This window comes from Triticum aestivum, chromosome 1D, assembly GCF_018294505.1.
Source record: "Triticum aestivum cultivar Chinese Spring chromosome 1D, IWGSC CS RefSeq v2.1, whole genome shotgun sequence".
In the NCBI taxonomy this organism is placed as follows: Eukaryota; Viridiplantae; Streptophyta; class Magnoliopsida; order Poales; family Poaceae; genus Triticum; species Triticum aestivum.
In genome coordinates, this window is record NC_057796.1 from 488,782,411 (window position 1) to 488,799,278 (window position 16,868).

General features: G+C 41.2%; 1 protein-coding gene across 3 annotated transcripts; it reads left to right on the forward strand.

Annotated features, from left to right (window-relative positions):
* Positions 1–2,878: 2,878 nt before the first annotated feature.
* Positions 2,879–9,234, forward strand: LOC123183343 (disease resistance protein RGA2). 3 transcript variants are annotated; one of them, XR_006492498.1, is made up of 4 exons: positions 2,883–3,202; positions 7,667–7,908; positions 8,485–8,568; positions 8,674–9,234. XR_006492498.1 is itself a non-coding variant. In XM_044596132.1 (3 exons), exon 1 carries the CDS (start codon positions 4,332–4,334, stop codon positions 5,709–5,711), a length of 1,380 nt encoding a protein of 459 aa, XP_044452067.1. In that variant the 5' UTR covers positions 2,879–4,331; the 3' UTR covers positions 5,712–7,908; positions 8,485–8,568; positions 8,674–9,234. The 3 variants fall into 3 exon arrangements, 2 of the variants coding, with proteins under 2 accessions (XP_044452067.1, XP_044452066.1); XM_044596132.1 differs by having other exon boundaries at positions 2,879–7,908; XM_044596131.1 differs by having other exon boundaries at positions 2,880–7,908.
* Positions 9,235–16,868: the final 7,634 nt, after the last annotated feature.

Below are 16,868 nucleotides of genomic sequence, written 5' to 3' on the forward strand. Positions count from 1 at the left end.
TTGTTACCGACAAGTCTCTTTACTCGTTCTGTAATATAAGATCTTGTGACTAACTCATTACCACATTGTTTGCAAGCTCTTTACGATGTTGTATTACCGAGAGGGCCCAAAGATATGTCTCCGTCACACAGAGTAACAAATCACAGTCTCGATCCATACCAACCCAACAGACACCTTCGAAGATACATTTAGATCATCTTTATGATCACCCAGTTAGGAAGTGACGTTTGATAACACACATGGTATTCCTCCGGTATCCGGAGTTGTATGATCTCATGGTCTTAGGAATAGGTACTTGACATGAAAAAAGCTATAGAAATAAACTCAAGTGATACGATCCAATGCTAAGCTTACGGTTGAGTCTTGTCCATCATATCATTCTTCTAGTGATGTGATTCCGTTATCAAATGACAACTCATGTCTATGGTTAGCAAACCTTAACCATCTATGATCAACGAGCTAGTCTAGTAGAGGCTCACTAGGGAGATCGTATTTGTTTATGTATTCACACTTGTATTTAAGTTTTCGGTCAATACAATTCTAGAATGAATAATAAACCTTTATCATGAATAAGGAAATATGATAATAACCAATTTATTATTGCCTTTAGGGCATATTTCCAACAGATGGGATTATCAGGGTGAAAATGTTAAGCATGAGTATGGAGCGGCAACGTTTGCACAGTTCACTCAATTTCAAAAAATACGTGATTGGACAACTCACATTCAACTTTAAGATGACATGAGACGGGTGGTCGGTCCCGGCGCTGGCTCGGCGCAGGTCCAACGCTTTCCCCCTGCAATGCTCGTTGCCAGAGTCGAAGCTGCTTGGTCTTCGGCGCGTGCGGTGGACTGTTTGGCGTTGTCCGGCGCAGGCCTCGACACTCGTTTATGGTGAGGGCTTCTTCGGTGGTCGTTGATGGTGGAGTCGGAGTCGCCCTGGCAGAGGTGTGATGACGATGACACCGGATTGCTACCTCGACGCCGCTTCCCTCCTCGACGGCGTGTGTGCGTTCTTGTGTGGGTTGCCAGGTCGCCCTAGTGTCCTGTGTGGGCATGTTGTAACGGTTTTCGCCCGGTTTTCTGTTAACTAACCGGGCAATTCTCTTCTTCTTTATTAATGAGATGAGGCAAAACTTTTACCTCCGTTTCAAAATAAATAAATAAATTGATTGAGCATACGTGGACTCACATAGGAAAACCAACAGAAGTATCTTTTTCTTCAATGTATTTGGTACAATTTTAAATTTATTTGGATGTAAATCATGTTATTTTTATTTATTTGAGTTGTAAACTACTACCTCCGGACGCGTCATGAAAAACAGGGCAAAACCATTGGCGCGCCGCTGAAACGGCTGCGAACGGCGACACAGACAAAAAAATATGTACGACGGGGATACGGGCAAAAATGTGCACGACGGCCATCAAGGACGAAATTGCACTTGCGCTATAAAAAGAGGGCAAAGCCATGGGCACACCACCTACACGGCTATTCTATTTTTTTACAGAGGAAGTATGTGTTTGTTCAATAATGTTTAATTCGATTCGGTTGTTATTTGGGTGTGAATGATAATTAAAAGAATGAACGGTACAGATTAGAAGGCGGCACGTTCGGGAGTTATCTTTATCGGAAAAAGCAATTTTTGTAGTATATTCAAAAAGATTCCATCCTATAGGTTTCCCACTGATTTCACACACACACACACACAAAAAAAGGAGCCCTTGTTTTCCTTGCCCTGCACGGAGGAATGGGCCAAAACTTGGGCGATTCCTATTTGACGCATAGGTCATTGGGTAGCCTCAATGCCCCTCCAGTGAGCCATGTTCTATGTATAAGGCTGGCCCAGTCTAGTTTCTTTCCCATCGGTTTTGGGAAGATTTAAGAATACCTGAACTTTTTTTTCTTTTATCTTTTTAAGTTTTTCCTTCTTTTATTTTCAATCTGTTTGTCATTTCAGTTTTTTTCCTGTTTGGTTTTTATTTTATTTTCTATTCCATTTTTTGTTTTTTTTTAATTTCTGTGTTTCTTCGGGAAACATCTTTCAAATCCGTGAACCTTTTTTGTATACATAAACTTTCTAATTATGGAAACAACTTTTAAAAATTCATGAATATTTTCTGAAATCATGAAAAAATTCAAATTCGCAAGAAAGTTCAAGCTCGTAAACATTTTTTGAGTCGGCGAGCATTTTTTGAAATTTGAGAACAATTTTTGAAGGTGAGTAATTTTTAAATTCACTCGTAATTTTTCACAAATGGCGCGACTGGACTTAAGAGTGATGTATTCGACATAAACAACTTTGTCTGCGCGCCATGAAAAACAGGGCACAACACCGACGTGGCTATTATATTTCTTTACAGAGGGAGTATGTGTTTGTTCAGTAGTGTTTAATCGGATTGGGTTGTTATTTGGGTGCGAATGATAATTTAAAAAATGGACGGGGCATATCAAATGGGTCGGCCAGTTGGGTGCATTGACAAGAAACGCGCGCTCATGTGCAGACGTCGGCCAAACTGGCAACCGAAACAGACAAAAAAATAGATAAAATTCACGTTCATCTAGGTTGGCGCGTTAGAGTTGCCCTTAGGCCTTTTCGTGAAAAAACATCGTATAACCAATACCAAACTATTTAGCCCCATTTTAACGTAAAATCAATATGCAAAGTAATTTCTTTATTTCAAAATATGTTGTATGTTTTCTTAAGTTTTGCTGTAAAGTCAAATTTTGTAAAATGTGTTCAAACTTCTATATTCTACATATAGCAGGTACACATAATCTGAACCCACGTTATATTTGTTAGAGAAAAAAAAGAACGCTTTTCGCACACGTCCAAATTCCCACTCTCCGCAGTGAGGACTTGTCGGCCGGCCGCCTCGCGAGGGCGCGAGTCCACTGCCAGCACGGCGCCCGCCTCATCGGCCTACCCCGCGCCACATGATAAGTCCCAGCCCTTCCCCGGCTCCCGGCCGGACCGCCGCGAAACTTCTTCTGACTCTGCCGCCGGCCCTCCCTCCTGCCGCGTCAGAAATGGAGGCAATGGCGGCGAGATCGCCCGGGAGGAGGTATCCCAAGGTCTCGGCGGCCTAGCTTTCTCGCTCGCCAAGCCTCTCCGCAGAAAGGTGCGTGCTCTGCTCTTTGGTGCGCGGGCAACGGACTGCGCTTCCTCTGCTCGATGAAATGCCCCTGAGAATGAGAGAAACAGGTATCTTCATGATAACTATCGGTCCTTGGTGGCGTTGGCTGTGGGGTATTTACATGCTGTTGTGTGCTTCTGGCAATCGTGCTGAGTTGTGTGCTACTAAACCAAGCACTAGTGTTGGCACTCTAGTTTGGGTAATTAGTTATAATTTTTGCTAGTAGTATTAGAGATTCCTTGAATGACGCTAGCTATGGCCTTACGAGGGGCAACCATATCGTGTCAGTGATACCCACCCCTCTCTACTAGTATAACGTAAACGTTACTTTGGGAGAAGGGGTGCCCCCTCACAAAAGGGGGTCGCGGTAACCGGTGGAACGACTATATTTACATCAATAAATAACTCTTTCTTGCTAGAAGTGCCAATAATATCCTAATCTTAGTCTCGAGATCGGCAAAAGTTACTTAACTTCAAGTGGATACATTGGGTGCATTTTTCTATGAGCAGACAGATGCTATCACACGGTTTGTGGCTGAAGGTAAAACTTCTCACATGGTAAATTGGTGATGATGTACCTTATTGTCTTGAGATCTCGATCTCACAGACAAATCATACCGCTGATGAAACAAAAATTATCTAAAACTGGTCTTCTTTACTTTATCAAATTAGACACCTCTTAAAACATGACACACGGCAATACCAATCTCAAAGTACTTATCTCTTAACGTTATCTTAAGTCTTAACCCATCTGCTCCTCTTCTACTTCCCAATGATTCCATTAATGAGCAGTACACAGCTTGTGCTATATGAGTCCATGACTTCAGTGGGAAACAAAATAGTTTGTCTTACCATACAAGGAGCTCCAAGTAAGACATGTGAGTACAAGCTAAAAATAACCAATGAAGAGCACAATCGAGTGAGCCAATTAAATTGGAATCCACATCGAGATTGGTGGATACTCACGAGAAGCTAGCTTTGCATAAAAAGAGAGAGCAGGCCTTGTATTATAGTAGGATTTACTTCTGCTGACCCCCCCCCCCCCCCCTCTTCTAAAGGGAAGTCAGCTAACACACGCTCATCTAGGTGTCCTTGATCTAGATCTGCGCAGCCGCACCCCATATACCATTTCTCTTCTGCACACACTTGTGTTTCCCTGTGTCTGTACAGTGTGAGTTGCAAACTGTTGGAGCAATCATGGCTGAGTATGCAGTTGGGCCACTGATCTCCATGCTGAAGGACAAGGTGTCCAGCTACCTCCTGGAGCGGTACAAGGTGATGGATGGCATGGAGGAGCAGCGTGAGATCCTGGAGCGCAAGCTTCCAGCCATCTTGAATATCATAGAAGATGCGGAGGAGCAAGGAGCTTACCGATCTGGAGTAAGCGCTTGGCTCAAAGCTCTCAAGAAGGTGGCCTGTGAGGCAAACGATATCTTTGACGAATTCAAGTATGAGGTTCTCCGGCGTGACGCCAAGGATAAGGGACACTACAAGAAGCTTGGCTTTGACATCGTAAGCCTCTTCCCTGCTCACAGCCCCATTATATTTCGGTACAGGATGGGCAAGAAGCTGCGCAGGATTGTGCGCATCATTGAGGTCCTTTTCACAGAGATGAATGAACTTGGATTGAAACACCTGCAGAAAGCACCACCATCCAAGCAGTGGCGTAGCACGGATTCAATAATACTCGACTCCGAGAAGGATATTGTCAGCAGGTCAAGAGACGAAGAGAAGAAGAAGATAGTGAGTATATTGGTTAATCAAGCTAGCGACAGGGACCTCATTGTCCTTCCCATTGTTGGAATGGGTGGGCTGGGCAAGACCACCTTTGCTCAACTGGTCTACAATGACCCTGCAATCAAGGAGTATTTTCAACTCCGGAGATGGTGTTGTGTGTCAGATGATTTTGATGTTGTTAAGATTGCAAATAGCATCTGTCAGGACAGTGAGAGTGACCGTGACAAGGCATTGCAGAACCTTCAAAATGAAGTAAGTGGGAAGCGATACCTTATTGTGTTGGATGACGTATGGAATGAAGATGCTGACAAGTGGAAAAAACTCAGGACCTGCCTCAAGCATTGTGGCAAGGGTAGTGCAGTACTGACGACCACTCGTAATGAAAAGGTTGCTCAAAGCATGAAGATGTGTGTTGATTATAGCCATAATCTCGAAAAGCTACATAAAGTGTTTCTTAAGGAAATATTTGAGAATAGAGCATTCTGTTCGCAAAAGATAGATGCTTCTGAGATAAGTAACATGGTTGAACAGATACTGCACAGATGCGGGGGCTCTCCTTTAGCTGCCAAAGCCTTTGGGTCTATGCTGAGTACCAAGACTAGCATAAAAGAATGGACGGACGTACTGACCAGAAGCAATAGCTGCAATGAGAAGACAGACACTTTACTTATACTCAAGCTCAGCTATGAGGACTTGCCATTACACTTGAAACAGTGCTTTGCTTTTTGTGCAGTATTTCCAAAAGATTATGAGATTGATGTGGAGATTTTAATACAGCTATGGATGGCACATGATTTCATACCACTGAAGGAAGATGACAATCTTGAAAAGGTAGGCTGAGAAATTTTTGACGAGCTAACTTGGAGGTCATTCTTTCAAGATGTCAAGCAAACCCCTCCTCAAAGAGAACAGAGTGAGCTTCGTTCTAGAACAGTATGCAAGATACATGATCTTATGCATGACGTTGCCTTATGTGTTATGGGAAAAGATTGCCTTACCATAGTTGGTAGGCCTAATCAAAAGGAGCTGTTGTCAGCAGGCCCTGCTCGCCACCTGTTCTTATCAAGTCGTGTCATCGGAACTCTTTTGGATGATCATCTGAAGAAACAGTCTCCAGCTCTTCAGACATTGTTGTATACATATATAAGGCCTCTTGGTCCAGTACCACACTTGTCGAAGTACAGTCATCTGCGAGCACTGCAACTCTTTGAATTGAGAAAGCTCCCACTTCGGCCAAGGCACTTACAACACCTGAGGTATCTTGATCTCTCAAACAATGAATTGATCAAAGAGCTTCCCAAGGAAATAAGCGTACTGTATAATCTACAAACTCTTAAAGTTTGTAATTGCAAGAGACTTTGTCGACTTCCAAAGGATATGAAATATATGACAAATCTCCGTCACCTCTATGCTAGTGGATGCACATCATTAGAGTGCATGCCTCCAGACCTGGGGCAACTCACTTCTCTTCAGACTCTAACATATTTTGTGGTGGGTTCTGGTCCTGGTTGCAGTACTATTAGAGAACTATGTGGCTTAAATCTTGGTGGTGAGCTAGAGCTATCTTGTCTTGAATATGTAACTGAAGAGCATGCTAAAGCATCCAGTCTTGGAAATAAAGAGGAACTCACACATCTATCTCTTAAATGGAGTGATGACAGCATCGAGGAACTGGACCAACATAGGAATGTGCTTGATGCTCTTAAACCTCATGCTGCGCTGGAGTTTCTAGGAATATATTCTTACAGAGGTACTGCTTTCCCAACATGGATGACAAGTCATACTTTTCTGCAGCATTTGACTGAGCTCCACCTAGATGGTTGTACGATGTGCGAGCAATTTCCACAATTCGGTCAATTTAAGGCCCTTGAAGTTCTCGTTTTGAAAAGATTGAACAGATTGCAAATCCTATGCGGTAGCAATTCATCTGCAGCATTTCCAGCATTAAAAGACCTCAGAATTGAAAATTTGGAGATTTTTGAGGGATGGGTTGCAACAGAACAAGAAGAATCAACATTTCCTTTACTTGAGAATGTTCGAATTGAGAACTGCCCAAAGCTGACAACTCTGCCTGAAGCAACCAGACTCAAAGTTCTAGAGCTAGAAGAAGACAAGCCTCAACTATCCTTATCGATATTGAAATCCAGGTACATGTCTTATTTGTCTGAATTATTCCTGTCTGTTTGTGATACAGAAGCAACACCAACACCGAAGATTGATCAAGATCCTGAAGTATCTCTTTCAAGAATGGTGTTGACTGGTTGCAGCTTCCTGTTCCCATCAAGTCCATTGCAGCCAGCAGTTGGTGTCTGGAAATGGTTTGGTCAGCTTGTGAGATTGGATATTGATTCTTGCGATACGCTCATCTCTTGGCCCGAAGAAGAGCTCCGAAGCTTGGTATCATTGAAGATTCTGGTCATTAAGAACTGCAGCGAGCTAATAGGCCTCGCTGAGGTGAAAGGATGTTGTACTCGAGGAAGCCTGCCCAATCTAACAGAGCTAGCTATAGTACACTGTGTCAACTTAACAGAGCTTTTCGTTCTCCCCCCATCTCTCACGAGTCTGACATTAGAAGAGTGCCATAGTGTAGAGTTCATACTGGGGCAGGGTGATGCAACAGCATCGTCGGAACACTGCAATGACCTTGCATCCAATAATATGCCAGAGCAGTCACCTCCGCCCAAAGTTAATCCTTTGCTATGTCTCAAGTATTTAATAATACAAAGCTGCAACAAGATACGTTCCGTGCCAGGGCCATTGGACACCCTCACGAATCTGAATATTGGTGATTGCAGTGGGCTGGAGTCATTAGATTCTTTGGGCGACCTACCGTTACTGCAAGCATTATCCCTAGTGGACTGCAAGAATCTGGCATCCGTACCGGGTAGTAATGGAAACTACTCAGCCCTTGAGAAGATCATGATTAGATACTGCCCAGCTATAAATATGAGGCCACTTTATGGTCACCTCCAACGACGGTGCAATAGCCTTGAATACAAGGATCTATCTCATGCTGGTTCAAGCAATCCTATCAAAGGTACCTTTCAATTTGTTTTACTTCATTTCATTTCCTTTTCTAGCCTTGCCCATTGTGTTGCAAAATGTACATCTTGTGGCCTGCAGTTTGAAGCTTTACTCAACACTCTTTGTGTTTTTCCTTTTGGAAACATATTTGGTATTTCTGTTTTTTTATCATAAAAAACTAATAGGGTGTTCTGATGTCTTGAGTAAATAAAGGGTGCGGTTTGCTTTCAATACGAAGGTCACCACTGTATCCTAGAAAAAGAAAGCGTAGGTAGCCACTGTATCCTAGATAAAAATAATACGGCATCTTATATTTATGAACGGAGGGAGTAGCTATTAACTTTGATGCAACAATTTTGGATCTCACCTAAATCACAATTTATATGGGCGACAAATATGCGTATACATATGTGACTGCATCTGTATTTTCTATAATTTGATAAAAGTCAATGCACGTGTAAGGATGTTCTCTTTTGTAGCAACAATGGGCACACGTTGTTCTGATATGTCCATTCCAGTCTCATTTATTGATATGGTTATGTAATTTCGACTTGGATGCAAGATTCTTGATGTCGTTTTCCATGTGCAGGGCCTAAACTATGGGAACCGAAATCTTGGAAATATGTTATTCCTCGACAGTGGCCAGTGTACTGAACAGCGATGAGCTTATTATGTATGTTTGTGGAATCAATTTTTGCATCTCGTATCCTAAATTTTGTGTAGGCTAAAAGAATACGTCTTTGTTGTGCTGAGCGCGTGAATGGTGAACCCCTTGCAGGACTGCTCCTGCAGGCACTGATGGTCGACATAAACCGATAGTTGCCCTCTTGAGGGGAATCTTCAGTGCTGAGATCTGGTTTTGTTTTCCCTGTTTGGTAATTTGCTGCGGAGACAAGCCACTCGAAGGCCCGAACCCTCGGTAAAATGGACCCCAAGTCGCAGAAGCAGCGGAGAAGGTTGTGCTGAAACATGCTACTCTGTGCAGAAGAAGCATCTGTGAGTAAGGCACCGTTCGGTTTCTCTCCACTCCGCTCAACTCCGCGGAGCTGCGGAGCTCGGTTTGAGCAGCTCCGTAAAAAGCTGCAGCAGCTTGCTCCGCTCCGGGAGCTGAGTCGCGGGAGCGGAGAGAAACCGAACAGGCCCTAAGTGTAGGTACACCTGCATGCATGCTACTAGTATTTCACATCTCTTTTTTGGGTTTTTTTTCACACCCTGTTGAGTAGAGCATGGTCGAGGTAGTAGTTTTGACTGCTGGGCTGGCTGCGTGTGTCGCTGCCAGTGGACTGATGGTAAACTTTGTAGCGCAAATTCCTTCCTCGAGGATTGGTTCTGAAAGCTATTTTCTTCTTCTTCTACTAATACTTTGCCTCCATTGATTGCCTTTTTCTCTTGTTCTCTTTGAGTTGGTGGCTGTAACCGAAACATTTGCGTACTCACTTGAGCCCGGTGCATCGCAGAGCCACCCGTCAAAGCCATAGCCAAGTCTTCTTCAAAACATGGTAATATCGTACCGTGCAGCATTGTGCGGCGACATCGTCAGTTCATCAGGTTCATCAGACCTGGAACTCTGAGAAGGCCTGATGAACAAGGCTATGCACCTCGCTGTGCTTGCGCACACTGTTGCAGTGAAAAGAAGATGACAAGAGGTTAATTATCAATCCATCCATCCTGAGACTTGAAAGGCCAGACAAGGGTTTGTTTCTTTCTTGTTTTGTGGACAACCGTAGCAAATTTATTCATCTCTAAAGGTTACGCTGGATGTTGTTCAAGATACATATAGAGGTGTACTCTGGGGTCAAGGATCTAGTTGGGAGAGGGTAAGAAGACCGGACCTGTTGTTAAGCATTGATGATGATGGTCCAAAGCGTAGCAAATCAGAACCAAGAGCAGAGGATTATCTTCTTTTACCTTTTTTTATCAGAAAAGATCAGATCTGTTATAAAAATTCATCGAAAGTACAAAACATCACAAACATAATAAAAATTACACCAAGGTCCATGGACCACCGAACGACCATTGCGACCGCCAGAACGAGCCGCTGTCGCCGGTCCCATACTAGAGCCGGCTTGACCTTGTTGATGACGACCGAGATGTCTTCGTGCACGTGCCCCTAAGGACCACCACCCTGGAGCCACAGTTCTCGTCGTTGAATCGATTTGAAGATCCTCACACCAAATATCGTCATTGCGTATGCACGGCGAGAAACACTGATCTCGCCGCCCTGAGGAGCTGGCAGGAATCTACGGCAGAACTCTGTCTAATTCATCCCAACAGACGAACTTGAGGAGGATCGGAACCCGGAGGACTGACTCTAAGAAGAAGCGCCGCCATCCATCCAAACGACCCTGCCTATCTACTAGATGGAGTCGGGGCACCATGAATCTCCTCCTCGCCACCGTCCGCCGAAGCAGCATGCAGAGGGAAGGCAAAGTCACGGGCTTACCGGTGGAGATTAAGGGGTGGAAGACTTTCCCTAGTGGCCTTGCAAGAGGGGTAAGAAAAGCCCTACAGAGGAATATCTTCTGTAAAAGTAAAACAATGGCATACAAGAAATGGACTTTTAGTATAATCACCGGACGAGTCGTCTCTTGCTAATCATCTTCAGTAAAAAAAAGGCAAAAAAAAAACGTTCAGAGGTGTTTTTTCTTTAAGGGTAAAAACTTTTTTTTTGAACAATTTTAAAATTCCGAACAGAGGTGCTAATGTTATACTGTCTGTATTTGGAGCCGGTTATAAAATCCTGCCCATGCTTGAGCTGTTGGTTATGTGTTAATAATGAGTAAGTTGAGATTTGAGAGGGGTGAAGTGCTATGGCTGTGCCTAACGTTCTCGTCGTCAGCAGTCTGTCTCCTCGGACGAAGAACCGGCATGCGGGAGCTCCTATACGCCGCACTTTGCGGCAAATGGACGCTCCTCCGCACAGGATACGCACCGATTGGGCCGGGCCATTGCGGACGCCTTTGTAGCGAGCGGACGCGATGGAAAGCTTCCACATGTACTGTAGCACAACAGGAAAAAATCACGAAAAAGCAGCACGCTGTAGAGGTATCAAACCCGAGACCTCTCAGCAATGAAGTGTTGCCGATAGAAATGGGAGCTGATGATTGTAAGTGACTGATTCACAGCGCTAATATTTAAGAACTAACCACAGTGCCAGAACTCAAACATTTTTTGATTTTATTTGAACAATTCTTGGAAATTATAAAAAATTAAAGGTAAGTAATGTTTTTATATAATTTTTTTGACGAACAAATTTTGAAATTCAATATTTTTATATAAAGATTATTTTTAAAATTGTCAATAATTTTTGAATCCCAAACACTTTCCAATTGTGAACAAGTTTTTGAACATGCGAACATTTATTTAACAACGCCATTTTTTCGAACCTTCAAAATTTTCTTAATAAGAGCAAACAAATTTAAAAACAGTGGTCTTTTCTTATTTTTTTAATTTCGAACAAATTTAGAAGCCCGAACATTTTTTGAAAATCTCAAAACTTTTTGAATCTGTGAACAACTCTTGAAAAACAGGAAGCTTTTTTAGAATTGAAGACAAATTCAAACCACAAACATTTTTGGAATTTTTGAACAAATTTCAGAAAATGGGAACATTTTTTGAAAACACAATAATTTTTAAATCCTGAACATTTTAGGACGTAAAACAATTTTTTATAAATTTGTGAACAAAATTTTAAAAAATAAACATTTTTGAAATTCTGAATTCAAACTTTCCTAAAGGAAAACAAAATTTGAAAAAGAAAGAAAATGAAAAAAATCGAAAATGAAACAGAAAAAACGGAAAATAAAACTTGAAAAGGAAGAAAGAAGAAAAGAAAAGAAACAGAAACAGAAAAAAGGAAAAAAGAAAAGGAAAATCTGAAAAGCCAAAAAAAACCGGTAAAAACCGGTTTGGGAGCGGCACAGGGAGAAAAAGGAATAGAGGATGGATTGCATAATCTAAAATTTCCAAACCAGCTGAATGTGCTACATACTTAAATTGGAATCCACAACAAGGTTGTTGCATATGTGTTAAAAAAACAAGATTGTTGCATAGTACTCTTTTCTAGAGGCGCTTCATCTACGAATTCTTTTATCAAAAGGTCATTATGTTTATGTCCACCTTAAGTTTAGGACCCTGATAACTACCGAACATCAGATTCTGAGATCCTCTCACGCGAACGTTCCATGGGGACGAACGAGCGAAGGATCTCGTTCGATGCATTAGCGACTTAGCACGAATCTGGGGCTCTTTAACATGGGCTGCCCGCGAGAAAAGGAAAAACTATTGAACGTGCTGGGCCCAAGTATTGTGTTCCAGAAAAAAAGATTGCCTGATAATGGAAAAATCAAAGAAATGATGAAAACATTGCCACGAATAAGATGGAACAAAAATTGCGATTGCCAAAAAATATTAATAAAATAAAGTTTATAAAATTTCGCAAGACTCTTAAGATGCCATCTAAAAAAACAAAATACTTGAATTTAAAATGGCAAAAAAGCATAAATTTGCCACAAACCTACAAAATACCAAGCCAACACATATAGTCACACAAAAAAGGCATCTCAAAACAGTTTAAAAAGTCAAGATTTTTTTGTTATCTAAATGCACCCAAACGAATATATGGGCCCCTAGCTGGCGAGCCAAAAAAGGATCAAGATAAAAAACATAACATTTTCCCTGCTATACACAGAAAGAATTGCCGTGCCCAACCACCACATGTTAATGATTTCAAACATATGTTTAAAAAAATCAAAGAGAGTTGTCGTGTTATAGATAATATATTTGCCATGGATCTTAAACTAAAATTTACCGTTGTTCTAAAAACTAGCTATCCTATGACAATGCAAATTGTCATGTATCAAAAATTTAAAATTTCCATGGATGTAAAATTGCCATAGTCCGGGAAAGTAATTTGCCGTGGATGTGGAATTAAATTTGCCATAGAACTAAATTTTCATGTGCTAAGGAATTTCTTTTTGTGAAAACTAAAATAAACTACCATGAAAACTTCCATAGCAAAATATGGTTATGATTCTCTGCCATGGCAAACAAACATAAGATGTTTGCCATGGTAAAAGCCTTAAAATATATTATAAGAACAATTTCTAAACTTGCCATCTGATCAATACAAAACTGGTGTAACATTGCCATGAACTATGGAACATTTTCCTAATAGTTTTGCCATAAAATAGAATCCAAGGACTATTTTTTGACATGGCACCTGTACATACATCATGTCAACTTGATGTCAAAAAAAGTTGGTTATGTTTCTTTGCCATGACAAAAAACATTACATGCCATGTACCAAACATTTAAAAAATTGTTATAAGAACAGTTTTTAAACCCGCCCTCTGATCAAAATAAAAATTGACATGCCATGTACCAAACATTTGCCAAGCTACATACAAAGGATTTTCAATCCACGTTACAGAAAACGTGTGGTTGTAACCCCCCCCCCCCCCCCAATCCCTGATCAATTTTTTTCCATGTTATGTCTATGACATTAGCCATACTACGCACACAGAATCTGTCATGCCCACCTACCACATAGCAATGTTTTTGGAAACATGCAAAGTATATGTAGTTAAAAAGAAAATGAAAGTGAAATTGCCACATTGTAGACATTAAAATTGTCTTGGCTATTGAACAAATTTTAACATGGCTCTAAAAAAATAAATTTGCCATTTATATAAATCTAGCTATGTCCCAGAAGTGCAATTTTTCATGTCTCGGAAATTTAAATTTTCCATGAATATAAAACTTGACATGGTGCAAAAAACTAATTTGACATGGATTTCGAAATTAATTTGCCATGGATGTCGCCTCTACTATTACCACAAGTAACAATATAGCCCACTGCGAGCTACTTTAGCCGTCTTATATAGGAAGTGACAGTTACACCGCACTTCTAGCCCGAACAACATGTCCTGTCGAAATTGGAAGTCCGAAATATTCTACTGTGTCCCTAGTGTATAGATCCCGGAGGTGTCGGGCAACAAAGCCCATAATTTATTCATACTAAATATTTTTACTTATTAACAAGTATAAATCATTTCTCGACATGTAATATTAACCACCACTGTTTCTATTATACCTTGACAATGTAAAAACAAAACTAAAAATCATGATACAATATTTTATTATAAAATTTTAATCCCATCCACAGTCAATGTTGTGGAAATAAATTGAAGCATGTATTGTGAACAAAGTTACATTAGTTGTTTCTCCTCCAATTCACCCCCTCTTAGGGATACTTTGTTAAGCTAGTGTAACAGACTCGTAAAAAACAAAAACATAAAAACAAAATTCTCGCATCACAAATTAATTCGTGCCACTTATACGAATTGGAAAGTATGTGTCGGTCTATATTTACTTCCTTAAATATTATGGCAGAGAGGTTTCTAGAGTGCATGATGTACTGTTTAGTTTTTAGTAAATCGAATAGATAATTATGGACATGATAAATATAACATCCTAGAGTATACAAAACATCTCTGAAGGTTTATTCTTGAATTGTTGCATTTCTCAGTCACAACTTATTTCATGTCGAAATATGTCTCCCATGTTCCCGGGTTCAATAGTTAGCTGGTGTCACAAAGATACTTTGCACTTGGTCTTAAAGAAACATCATTCAACTCAACTTGCATAAACATGTCTAGTTTCTATTTTTCTTGGTTTCATCCATGCTTCGTGATATCCCCGGCTAGTAATTATGCTTGTTAGATGAATACCTTGTTGGGACCTAAAGCGCAAGGTTTCTAACAAGGAGCAAGTTTTCCCATCATACGAGAAGCAAGGTATCAATCTGTGGAGTTATTCTAACAACGAATGATCAATACATGCACACAACTAAGACACTTCATTTGGTCCCAACACTTGTAGTGTGGTTGTCAATCTCACAAGCTTTGCTAGTTACAAATATTAATGTGTCGTGTGATAGGAAATGATTTTTTAAGCAATGAAATAAAAATTCATACTGTAAAAGAATAGAAAATAAAGTGATTGAGGTTGTGACTATGAGGAAAAAAAGACTGGGGATCCATAACTTCACAAGTGGCATCTCTCCATATAACCATTGGTGTAGTAAACAAATTACAGTTGCATTTTAATTGAATATTTCCATTTATGGTTAATCATATGTATCACGATTGCATATAGGCATTACGTCCTTGTACCCATAGACCATTATCCAAATGCATCTATAGCTAATACTCCACCAAAACCCCTAACCAACCCGCATCTCCAAGTATTAAGTAAAACATCACATTGCATTAAGAAAAGTGACATCATGTTGATATTGTATTCTCTTTACCTCTAACTAGTAGAGTGGCCCCGGCTTGACGTAGAGGGTACTGCTATGCAGTGGCGCATCGGTTTTCTAGCCCATCACAAGTAGCTGATGGGTTCGTGGATAAGTGAGATGACGACAACACAAGGTTGACTTTGATGGTGGTGCTTGTTGAGTACCCGGCCTCGAGCTACAAGTAAAAACCCAGGTCTTACCTAAGTTGGTTATATATACCTAGCAATGCTATGTTTTTGCATCGATACCTTCTTGAAGGCATTGCTCGGATATGCTTGGACTGATTCTTCATGGTGAAAACCTAAAATCTGATCTTTGGTGATTGGACCCGGTGACAAAGGCGCTTGAGTGGCGCTCCCTTACTGAAGTCGTTGCTATTGAAGAATCTCATTGTCTTTATGGTGTCATGAGAGTTTGTGCAGATATGGTCATTGCTATAGTATATCGATCGCGGATTTTATCACTTTGTATTTTCCTCCCTTAGCCATAGCTTTGTATGTGTGTTTTGGTGTTGGTTGTGTGCATCCTAGCTACTGGTTGTTTGCTCATTGTATTTGTATTATTTTGATGCTTCATTTTGAGTTAATAAAATTCACCCTATCGAGAAAAGCCTCTATGAGAATTGGGAGAAGCAGCTTTGCAGAGCATTTATTTTAGTGAAAACATGGGCAATTAGAATAACCAAGAGGGGGAAAGGTGGTCACCCTATTTCAACCCCTTTTGCAGCAACACTAATTAGTTACTCCCTTCGATCCATTTTCCTCACTAATCTACCGTGCATGGGATATCTCGCTTCGAAGTGGTTCCTTTGATTTTTGCCTTGTTTCAATGCGTATCATCATGTTTCATTGTGCATACCAATAAAAAAATAATGCACTTGTTATGGATTGGGTTTGCTGATGCATGATGACACACAATGAAACATTAATGTACACTTTGGAATGTGAAGAAAAAATAATGTAACACTATGAAACCGGATAAAAATGTAGCACGGATTTCAAAGCAACCACGGACGGTGGATCAATGCACGGGATATCCCTTGCACAGTGAAATTGCTTTTCTCAAACTTATTCTATCTGGAAGACAAAAAAGCACCTTGCTGAAAAACTTGTTGTCATGACTCGCAACGCACAAGCCACATGGGCGTGGCACAATCATCAGGGATTGCCTATACGCCGGGTGCCTGAAAAACATATGTTGCATCAATCACTTTCATCAAGGGCCATTAGGTCTTCATCCAACGGCTAAAAAATATATCATAGCAATGTTCATCTTCAACCTCCAGCTTTCTCTTCCTCGCGTAGTGGCCGGCCAACCCAGCCCTAACCGCTTGCCTCCCCGCACCCCCACACCCCCTCGCGGCCAGCAGCTATTGTCGCCCTACCGCCCTCCCCTCAACCTCTCCCCACCGCCATGCTGCCCCCCCCCCCCCCCGGGCATCCCTCTAAGCCCTCCACTGGTGAACAACTCCGATGATCTCCCTGCACCCCACATCCCTAAGATAGATAGGGAGGTTGCTTCTTCTCCATCAAGGTCTGGCTACCCCTCCCGCGTGCTTGGGATGAAAAAAATAGTCACTGACGCCAAGAATAATTTCAGGCACTTGAGGTTTTTAGCATAACTTCAATCATCAAGGTCTACCTGGATTGAACCGTTCGAAGTGGTTCTGC

Excerpts from the sequence above, each read along its gene's own strand:
- LOC123183343 (XM_044596131.1), top strand. The coding sequence starts at position 5,826 with ATGCATGACGTTGCCTTATGTGTTATGGGAAAAGATTGCCTTACCATA. Across the intron at positions 7,909-8,484 it reads TTCAAGCAATCCTATCAAAG|GGCCTAAACTATGGGAACCG; the intron begins GTACCTTTCAAT and ends TTCCATGTGCAG.